The 10850-nt window shown below is 41.6% G+C and overlaps 1 protein-coding gene across 5 annotated transcripts in view; it reads left to right on the forward strand.

The window, feature by feature from the left end:
• KANK1 (KN motif and ankyrin repeat domains 1) overlaps positions 1-10527 on the forward strand; it is a 128039-nt gene extending 117512 nt beyond the window's left edge. For all 5 annotated transcript variants that reach the window (XM_051642084.1, XM_051642083.1, XM_051642085.1 and 2 more), the window contains 5 exons: positions 2138-2357; positions 4981-5123; positions 5652-5852; positions 8813-8911; positions 9536-10527. In XM_051642084.1, the coding sequence (XP_051498044.1) occupies positions 2138-2357; positions 4981-5123; positions 5652-5852; positions 8813-8911; positions 9536-9598 (726 nt within the window). In that variant the 3' untranslated portion in view covers positions 9599-10527. The remainder of the gene's footprint in view (positions 1-2137; positions 2358-4980; positions 5124-5651; positions 5853-8812; positions 8912-9535) is intronic.
• Positions 10528-10850: the final 323 nt, after the last annotated feature.

Here is a 10850-nt window from a genome sequence, read left to right on the forward strand (position 1 = left end):
TTTTGCATTTGTTAGAGTTGTGCGATGATGCAAAAGGCAACAATCCAGTGCCAGTCTCCCCTACTGTACAGCATCTGCATCTTACACACAATAATGTTGTCTGTAAGACACAGACAAATCTGTGTCCAGTTCTGACACTGGTGGTCATTGGAATGTTTTGAAGGGTTGTTTAATACAATTGTGATGGGTAGCTTTTAGTCCTGTGTCAGTCCTTCAGGAGTAGTTTAGGCTTTCAAACAACAAATGCTTCTAGGCCCAGTTAGAGTTGAAAGTGTCAAAAATTGCATAAGCAGGTGATAATCTCTGCCTTGGAAGTGTAATTAGAATTTACATGTATCTTTCTTGTGCTTAAAGTGCTTGCCAGCACAAGTTGTGCTTTGTAGCTGAAAATTGCAGACTAATCAGCTCTTGTTCTCTGTCTGCTGATAAAGAAGTCCTGCCAAAAAAGGGTAAACTTCAGTGCAGCTAAGGATATGTATAAATTGTCCCAACCTCTTCCAACATGCTCAGCTTTTGTAGCTGCTGTTTAAACCAGGAATAGCTGCAGGCTGCTCCCTTTAGGATGTGATGGATTACTTTAATTTTTTAAGAAAGTGTGCCATTTTTGTAATAATGTGTGTGATACTGTGGCGGTAAAAAAAAATTCTTAGTGGTGTTTTGCACTCAGTAGTGCCTAAAAATTTTTTTTTAAATTATATTGTATCACTTTATGACCACTTTTGTGTTTCAGCTTTATATGTTCACAGTACTTGTGGACTCTTAACTCAAATGGTTGGGCCTTTAAAGTTTGTATTCTAGTAGTACTGATGTAAAATATTCTGTATATAGGTATGTGTAGTTACAGATACATATGTAGTTCTGACCTGTGCAGAATATTCTCCCTTTACCAGATACAGGTCCCTTCTGGAGCTACTGCTACAGGTCCTTTGTTTATTCTAGAGGCTAGAGAAGTGTGCTGAGTGTCTTATCTGCAAATTTGTCCATGAACCTACTGGCCACTTTACAGGTAGGGTTTATGAGAGGAGAAGGTCCTTCCAGGTTAGAGGATTTGTCTAGGGAAGTCAGAAGTGGCTGGTGACTGAAGGAACCTCTTTGGCTTACAGCTAGATCTGCTCTACTTATGTTGTTCCCAACAGACAGTTACTTGACCTAAGGGGCTCCTATCCCTCCACCCTCAGTGTGTACCAATAGGAAAGTTTATCCTGGATGTCTAGCCTGCATCTTCTTACTGCAGCTAAAATCCCTTACACAGCCAGCCAGCCAGCCTGCAGGTGAAAAACAGGTTCTTTTTTTTTCCCTCAGTGCAACAGCCTTTTGCACTGTGAAAATGTGACAGGGTTCCTTTCTCCAGCTGTTCTTTCTGCAGAGCATCTCCAGTCCTTTCTGTCCCATATGTCAGATTTCCTTGACCTAATTGTTCTCGCTGCTCACCCTTGAAAACGTTTCAGCCAAGTTTTTTGTGTTGTTGAGTGATCTGATCAGGTCAACGTGGTCCAGCTGTTGCCTTCACAGTGCTGTTTCACATGCTATGCCAGCTATAAATCTATTTATTCACCCCAAACCAGTATTTGCCATTCCCATTACAGCATGATGTTTTTGACACAGGTTCAGCTTGTGATCTTCTGTAATGCCCAGCTCTTCTCCTGCAGAATTGGTGTCCAGCCAGTTCTCCTGTACTTTTATACATTTATTAATTCATGCCTTGGGATTGAACCTAATTGACTTAGCATGCTGTTGTTTTAATGCCCTGAGAAATGTGCATTCCCACTGCTCTTACTCTTGAGTCCATCAGTGATTTACAAACTGAGTTAAGTATTTCATCACAATGCTTTTCTCCAAGCCTTTTTTCTGTTCACCAGTGTTTTATACTCATTAATTCTGGCAGGAATTTCATCCTAAACTTCTGTGCTCTCAGATGCAAACCATTCCTGAAAATTAGGTGAAATGAGAGGAAGTAAAAAATTGGTGGTTTAAAGAAGGGTTAAGTCAGAGGGGGTTTTATCTTGTTTGTGAGCTGAATACTTTCTTCCCACATTTGACTAAAAAAGGCTTGACCTCCTGCATTGCTGATTTGTGGGATGGAAAATCCTTTAAATAGATTGCCCATATGTAAATTTTTCTATCTTGGTTTTGGCAGAGGTTTTGTTTAAATACCATCCAGCATGAGTGGTTTCGTGTCTCAAGTCAGAAGTCGGCTGTCCCTGAAATGGTTGGAGACTACATAACTACTTTTGAAGAGATTTCCCCTGCTGTCCTCAGACATATCATCAATATGGCAGATGGAAACGGAAACACAGCTCTGCATTACAGTGTCTCACATTCTAACTTTGAAATTGTAAAGCTTCTTCTGGATGCAAGTAGGTTGACTTGTTCGCATGTTATTTTCAATTATTTTGGTTTTTGCAATCCTCAGGAGTGAAATTCCTGATGAGCAAGAGTTTGGGCTTCCTCCAGCAGCAAATATAACTGTTAACAGTTACACGGTGACTCACTTGGGGAGTCTAGAATCCTTGTTTCTAGCACTGGCTTTGGAGGTGATGGTGGTGACTCTTAAAGAAGTTACAGAAATGCTCAAGGACATTATGTACAGAGTTGACCCATGTTTGGGACAGATGGGTAGATCCCCGACTCTTGGACTGTTGTCCAAATTCAGCAGCACCAGACTCCACTAGTTTTCTCTGGAGGAAATGTAGCCTCAGTCAGAGGTAGGATACTGGTGAAGGAACATGTATTCAGCTATAAAAATCCATGTTAAACACTCAAACTAGTTTAGCTTTATCCTACCAGAGTGGTACAGAAGCTTCTTCTGGCCACCTTCTTGATGTGTTGGTGCTGCTCCCCTGAGAAACAGGCATTCTGCCATACAGGAGCATTTTCCTGGTCCATGAGCAATGTGATAATGCCTCATTTGGTTGTTTTTGTTGTTGCGTCCTTCTCTTGATCCCCTTGCAACACACACACAGTGAGGATAGTGGCAAAGGGTAGACTCTAGGGTGTCTGTTCCCCACATGCACTAAACCAGAAGGCAGCCAGCAGATGTCACACGTTGAAACTGCTTCCAGGCAGGATGTGGTCTGTTTGAGCCTAGTTTTGCTCCATGATGGAAGTTTATTTCTCTAAATTAGTTATAAAGCCTGTCACAACTGTTTGTGAGGCTTAACTAGACCAACGACACATCTGGAGTGTAAGCCTAGCAATATTTATAAATCCAGAAGGGTAGCATCAGATAAACAATGATATTAATGATAGAAATCTCAGCTTTGATAACCTACAAAGCACATCTGACACACATGCAGGGACCTCCTCAGCAGGAAAGCGAGCACTTTGATATCTCTGGTCCTGTTTGAAGGCAGCCGTTTGGGAAGAGTGAGTCACGGTGGGGGAATGCAGGGAATGTCAGGAGCGCAGTGAACTGCAGCAGGCTGGCTCTGGGTATCTCAGGGTAGCATGGACACACTCATCTGTTGTTGGAAGTCAGCTGGAACACAGTGGATTTGTAACAACGGTGAACTGCAACAACCACAATGTGTGTCAGGTGTGCAGGAGCACACTGCATGTGCCAGCAGCTTGGAAAATTGTAAACAGGCAGATTCCTTCAGGTTACAACAGTCTTTCTCTGGACTGGGTCTAAATGGTCACTAGAGTCAACTTTACAGTGTGGTTATATCACAGGCAGATTCTTGGTGCAAGAACTCTGTGTGCTTTGGTGTCTGTGTGTTGGTGGGAAGAGCAGATGGGGCAAGAGACTCCTCTGTATCCCCATGCAGTGTTACTAAGAGGACAAACAGGAAAACAGTTATGCTTGTTAGCCATCTAGAAAAGGAGCTGAAATGTGACCTCGAAAAACACTGCTTTGCTGAAGAAGTCTTGTCAAGCTAGGAAAGCATATTTTCCAGTAATTATTCATTACTGCATGTAGCAGTGTCATGTTCTGTGGTTTCAGTGGCTTCTTAGAAGTGGCATCTGAAAATAGGGTTAAGCTACTAGTTATGAGATAGCACAAGTGTTGTCTATGGAACATGAAAAAAATGTGCATTTTCTTATATCTGCACTTGTATCACTTCTGCAACATTCTTTTCACTTTAAAAAAAGGAAGAAAAAAAAGCCTTTGGCAATAATCTGAAGAATTTCCTGGAAGATTTTTTGCTTGTACGATGTCTGTGGTGCATTTTAACCCCGAGTCTAGAGACATTGTTTATGTAAGCCTGACTTCTTGCTTTCCTATATGATGAGCTCACTGAAAGTCCTGCTGCCTGGTAAATAATCAGCCCTGTTGTATTCCTGCAGAATTTTAGGCACAGAGACAGACTGGAGGTTAGACTTAAACAAAAAGAACTGTCAGTTACTGGCACCTATTGGAGAACTTGACTGTATTTGTTCCCAGAGTACTTTTGTACATAGTCAAATAGACTATGTAGAGCTGGAAACAGTCTTTAATTGAAAGATTTTTTTCTGCAGCACTGAAACATGTCCAAGTGCACTTGCAGATCTTTAAAGTAACACCAATTACAGGAAAATGTTTGTGCTGAGGAGAAACAGCTTTTCTGCTGACCATGTTGCTGGGTTGTTTTTGTTTTGCAGTGTAGATCCCCTCAGGAGAGGAGCTGAAATACTCTCCTGATGGTGTTTCTGGGGTTCGGACCCATGACCCTGATGGTCATGTCAAATTTGAAACCACTTGCTTTTAAGACAGAAAAAAAAAAATACCAAAAAAAGCCCTAAATAATGACATATAAAATGGTTTTGTGCTCTCACTTGTGTTGCATACATAGTAGAAAATAATCATTTTCTTTCTCAGGCTCAAGAGCACACCCATTTATTTTTTTCTTCTCCACTTTCCCTTGAATTGCTTCCATTATGAGAGCAGTTAGTGCCTTTTCTATTTATAGGCTGTTCTAATAACAGTTTATTCAGTTCATTAGCACAATTGCTGCGTTTTGGGTTCCTGCTTTCCAAAGAAATTATCTCATCCCCCTGCAGATGTCTGTAATGTAAATCATCAGAACAAGGCCGGCTATACCCCCATCATGCTTGCTGCGCTTGCAGCTGTGGAAGCAGAGAAGGACATGAGGATAGTGGAGGAACTGTTCAGCTGTGGGGACGTGAATGCTAAAGCCAGCCAGGTCAGTCAAGTTGTTCACAAGACACCATTTTTACTCCCATGTCTTTATCTTTCCATCCATGCTCCCACCCCCATTCCATCGGTTCAGCTTTTGCACTCACTCACTTCGCCTTCTACAGTCCTTGATGTTCCTGTATATGTTTTGACTGCTGTACACAAAATGGAGCTGAGGAAGAACAATCAAGCTTTAGGTCTGGATCTCTTCTAAAAATGAAGATTGACTATTGTATGAAGGAACCAATACTGGGTTTCAGGGGGCGTTTACAAAATACAGCATTTAGCAGCTTCTGAGGAACTTCAGATATCTGGAAATAGACCAAATATCTTCCATCAATTTAATAAATAGCTGTGTGGATGTGGGATATATTATGCATAAAAGGTATTTCAATAACAGCAAGCAGAGCCTTGAGACTGCTGTATAAAATAACCATATTTTTTTCAACCAGAAGCACAGTGCCAAACAACAAAAGTGAGCATGCTTTGTCACTGATTGTGTAGTTATTTGGGATTTCCTCTTCTTTCCATGCAGGCTGGTCAGACGGCACTGATGCTAGCTGTGAGTCATGGGCGGATAGACATGGTTAAAGCTTTACTAGGCTGTGGTGCAGACGTCAATATCCAGGACGACGAGGGCTCGACAGCTCTGATGTGTGCTAGTGAACACGGACATGTAGAGATTGTCAAACTTCTGCTGGCTCAGACTGGGTGTAATGGCACCCTTGAGGACAATGTGAGTTGCCTTTCCAGATAGTACTTCATCAGATAGTTTCTCTGCTCTAAAATGTTTTTCAGTTCCATTTTTTTTTGAGGCAGTGGAGAGCTGCTGAAATCTCTGACTCACAGCACCAAACTACCAAATGCTTGAACAGAAAAAAACATTTGCTATCTCATGGTAAAACATCTTCCATTCTCACATTCAGAAAATCAGAGTGGTTTCTGTTGGAAAGGACATTAAAGATCATCTAGTTTCAAACCCCCTGCATGGGCATGCACATCTCCCACTAGACCAGGTTGCTCAAAGCCCTATCCAGCCTGGTCTTGAACACTTCCAGGGATGGAGCATCCACAGCTTCTCTGAGCAACCTGTTCCAGTGTCTCACCACCCTCACAGGAAAGATTTTCTTCCCAGTGTGTAACCTAAATCTCCCCTCTTTCAGTTTGAAACTATTCCCCCTCATTCTATCACTACATGCCCTTATAAAAAGTTCCTCCTCAGCTTTCCTGTAGGCCCTCTTCAGGTACTGGAAGGTTGCTATTAAGGTCTGCCCAGAATCTTCTTTTCTCCAGGCTGAACCACCCCAGCAACCCACAGCCTCTGTGCTTCAGCCCTCTGCTCATCTTTGTGACCCTCCTCTGGACTTGCTCATTCCTGTGTTGAGGGCCCCAAAACTGGACACCATACTCATGGTGGGGTTTCCCCAGAGCAGAGGGAGAGAATCACCTCCCCTGACCTGCTTGTCACACTTGTTTTCCCCTAGCCACATTCCTTCCCCTTTTCTCAGGAATCTTCCAATTTTCAGTTAGGACCTTATCTGGAGACTTAACAACCTTGTTGTGTTGCTTTTCTGTGTCCATGGCAAACGTCAGCCCCACAGTTCTCTTTACAGAATGTTCACACAGTATCTACACCATTACTTTTGAGTGTACAAGTTTGGTCCTAGTCATGAAGATACATTATCCTGGCAATAAACAGATACAGGCTGTGACTTCAGTGCCTAGGGAGGCACCTGCATATTTCTCCGTTGTCAGAATCATTGCAGCCTATAATGCAGCGGACAATTTGATCTGTAGACTTCAAGCATGAAAATGTTGACTTAGACTTGCCACTAATGTGTTCTCATTAACATTGCTTCTTGGGTATGTTTCCATTCTTCCTATTGCTTTACCCACTGACCACTAAAGTAGAACCTGGGTTTGGGATTTGGGAGGGCAGTAGGTGGTTATTTGTTGAAGCTGTTACAGAGAAGCAGAGACATTATTTCAGTTCATTCACTCACCTAATGCAGGAGCTGGCTCAGTTGCTTGATGGCACTAGTGGGATGTCACAGCTGGCCTGAGAGGAAAATGCAAGAAGGCCTCAGTGTAACAAACACTTTTGGGGGCAGTCAAGGTTACTTCAGTCTGGATGCTGTTAGCACTATAAATCATCTAATCAATAATTAAAGTCTTTATGGGAAGAGGACACTAAACTATTTCTGTAGACAGTTTGATACTGTTTCCCCAGCACAGCTTGTCTGCTGCTTATTATTCATTTTATAATTAGTTGGTCTGTGCTGTGAGATTATGAGATTTTTAGCTTTCTCCTAGCTATTATGAATGTGACAGTGATGCTTTTCCAGTCAGCATGATCAGTAGTACTAAGCTGAGCTTCATGCTAGTGTTGTGTGCCACTCTGACAGTGATTCAGCATCCCTCTAAGAACTTGGCTTTTCCTGGTGTTGACTGTGGAGTTTTTGTTGTGCATTTGTAGTGCATTGTATTGTACTGTAGTGGATAGCTCTTCTAGCTCCCTGTTTGCTCAGGACAATTAAATCTATGTATTATCACTCTCTATAGTGTCATAAGAAGACTTGCACTTGGGTGCTATCATGTCTCATGCCAGAAAAAGGGTTTCCCTAAACCAGTTTCCTTAAAAAACTGGTGCTGACCTCCCCAATACCAGTGCTATGGCAGTGGCTGGAAAACATCCTCTGTTCAGACAGGCAACATAAGAGGCAATCTTTATGAGAGGACATTTCAAATAGTGGCATTTTTTTGGAAACTTCCATGCACAAGAACCAAAAGCCAGGCAGTGGACCAGCAAGCCACTGTGAGATTTGTGCTGAGGCTTTAGCTGCCCACCTTGTAATTTACACACCATCGGAGAGTTACCATTGGAGAGTTATCATTGTAGCTATGTGATGCACCAATTTCAGGAAGGGAAGGAAGCATGGAAGGCAGAGTTGGGGATGTGGCAGCTTCACACAAGTGTGTCCCTATGACAGCTCAGAGGTTCACATCACAGGTTGTTTGACATCTACTTCTTCCTGGACCAAACATGGTCTAAAGGCAGAACAGCAGGTTATTAAATTACTCTTTCAACAAATGCACTCAGCTTCTAGCAGCCTCAACAGCTATGGTTTCTGAAAGCAATGGTTTCTTCTGAGAAACTGAAGTGACGGTATTTGACCAGGTAAGTCTATTTGTTTGTAACTAGACTTCCATAAAGGAGCATTTGGCATTATGAGTGCAAATGCTCTTAGTGGGAGCTCTTAACACAATTACTATTGTAACACAGCAAGTATTGTGATATTAGACTAGTATTTGTCTCCGTTGTCTTCTCTTCTACTCCTCACTGACAGTAGTTTCTCACAGACATCCCATCTTCTGAAATCACTGGTCATACACAGCACTACTTGTAATGTTATGTGATAATGGCATGCTCATTCTTCCTCAGCAATAATCGAGACTCCTTGTTGAGAGAAATTATGATGCCTCTGACAATTGGACCACCTCATAAAACAGCAGTGCAAGGCTTATTGTTACTTAATTATAACAAAATAAATTAAATAAGACTCTGAATTAACCCAGCTGTCTCTCTGAGCAGTACGGTCTCCATAATTCCCCTTCTCTGTGGGCTGATGGGGCTTTTAAGTGATCTGTTAATGCACACAAGTGCTAATTCTCTTATTCCTTCCTTTCTTCTCTCAGGATGGCAGCACAGCACTTTCAATAGCCCTGGAAGCTGGACATAAGGACATAGCTGTTCTCCTTTATGCCCATGTCAACTTTTCCAAAACCCAGTCACCGGTTAGTACACAACCTCCTACAGTTTATATTTTAACTTACTGCTCCTGAACATAATAGTAAAACATAAACATAAAAAATTACCCTCCCAGCAGCTGTACAGCCGTACAGCACATTAAATTGTGAGTTTATTCACAAGGTATTTTTTATGTTGCTAAGTGTACCTTTTTAAATACAGTTTGACTGCAGAGAGCTGAACCCTTACTGAAGGATACCTCCTCCCCTTTCTCTGGGTACAGACAGCTTACTCTCAGGCTTCACTGACTCTGGCTAGTTTTCAGAGGTGCTTGTTGCATCATTATAATACTAATTACTGACCTGGTCACCAAAACACAGCTGTTCTGGAATTACAGCTGTCATATGCTTCTGGTAGCTATCCACCTGCTCTCTGAGCCCCAACTTACTCTCCTGATAAACTACTGCTAAATGTTTATGCGTCTAAAGCAATACACACTCTTAGTTAGCAGGCTGTATGATAGCTGGCACTATTCTTCCTAAAATGGAGGGGGGCAAAAAAAAGAAAGCTTAATCTGTGTAATTAAAGGCAAAGGAGTGAAAAGAGTGCTTGTGAGTGCTGTGTTCTTGTATTAATTTCCCTTTGATTAATTATTCTTTCCTCTTTTCTAGGGCACTCCTAGGCTTAGCAGAAAGACATCTCCTGGTCCAACCCACAGAGCCACATTTGAGTAGTAGTGCATTAATATCTGTAAAAATCTCTATGCCATCTTTAAGCTGCTAAATGTTACTGTTTTACTGAGACAGATACTGAATGTAATTGTCTTGTGCCTGGACTCACCAGCAAAGTGAAAGCAGAGATCTAGTGCTAAAGGTAGAAAACTGTAAACTTGAAGCAAGCATGTAGTTAAGTAGTGCTCAGCTGAGAACTTTAGCCAGAACTATTCTTTTGCTCACCTACTTGTCTTTCTGTACACTGGCATAAATCCTGTTTTTCTTTGCTATAGATGATCCTTTCCTGTGTTATGTGAAGCCTAAGACTTCTAAAGCTATTCATGCAGGGGTGTCCTGGTGGCTTATTTGTAATAATTCTAAAACATATTTACTGTACCTAGATTTTATCACAGTAACCTTTTCATAAATTTCATTCCAACATGATTTTGATGTTTTTAATTACTTTGAAATTCAGAAGTTGCAGTTGCTTGTATAGTCAGCTCCATGGATCTTGAGCTGGTGGGTGAGTGGGTAGGTATTGGGGATAGAGCCTCTCGTCAGGTCTGAAGTTCACTAAGTAAGTTTTTGCTAATTGGGGATAATGTATAACTTTTTTTATGAAAGATACTAGTATCTATAAAATTAACTCGCACAGTATTTTCAACATTTTATATTCCTTAATAATTAAAAAATACATGAAGAATTACATGTCCTGTTACCATATTTTTATTAACTGTGTCAGTCTATAAGCTCCATACATGTTCATTGGAGAGTAAAATTAGAGGTACCAGCTATATATTCCCCTTGAGTGGAATTGAGTGTAGTTTTCAGTGCATATTTATGGAATGCTATTACCTTGTCACATTCACTTTAGTCATGTGTATTGAAATGTTTGAAGTGCCTTAGACTCTTGCCATATTTTCAGAATAAAATTTCATTATGCTATTTTACTCCTCTCCTGTTTTACATGTGATTTGTCACCACCCACAAATGCTGCAAATTACAATTGAAGCAGCAAAACAGGGTAGATTGCTGAGTCAAGGCCGGGAGGACAGGTTAGCTTAGGCCTTGGGGGCTGCTGATGCCAGCAGCACCGGTACCTAAACTAGCTTTTTCCTACTGACTGGCAGAGTAAAAAGCTTTTCCCAGAACAATCTGCCATCACTGGTCTTGCACATGCTGCAAAGGTTGGACCCTTCACGGTTTGGGAGAGAATTTCCATCTCAGCCATGTGATGCATCATGGAGAGGCACCAAAGGATGGTGTTTAAGTG

This window comes from Apus apus, chromosome Z (genome assembly GCF_020740795.1).
Source record: "Apus apus isolate bApuApu2 chromosome Z, bApuApu2.pri.cur, whole genome shotgun sequence".
Classification (NCBI taxonomy): domain Eukaryota; kingdom Metazoa; phylum Chordata; class Aves; order Apodiformes; family Apodidae; genus Apus; species Apus apus.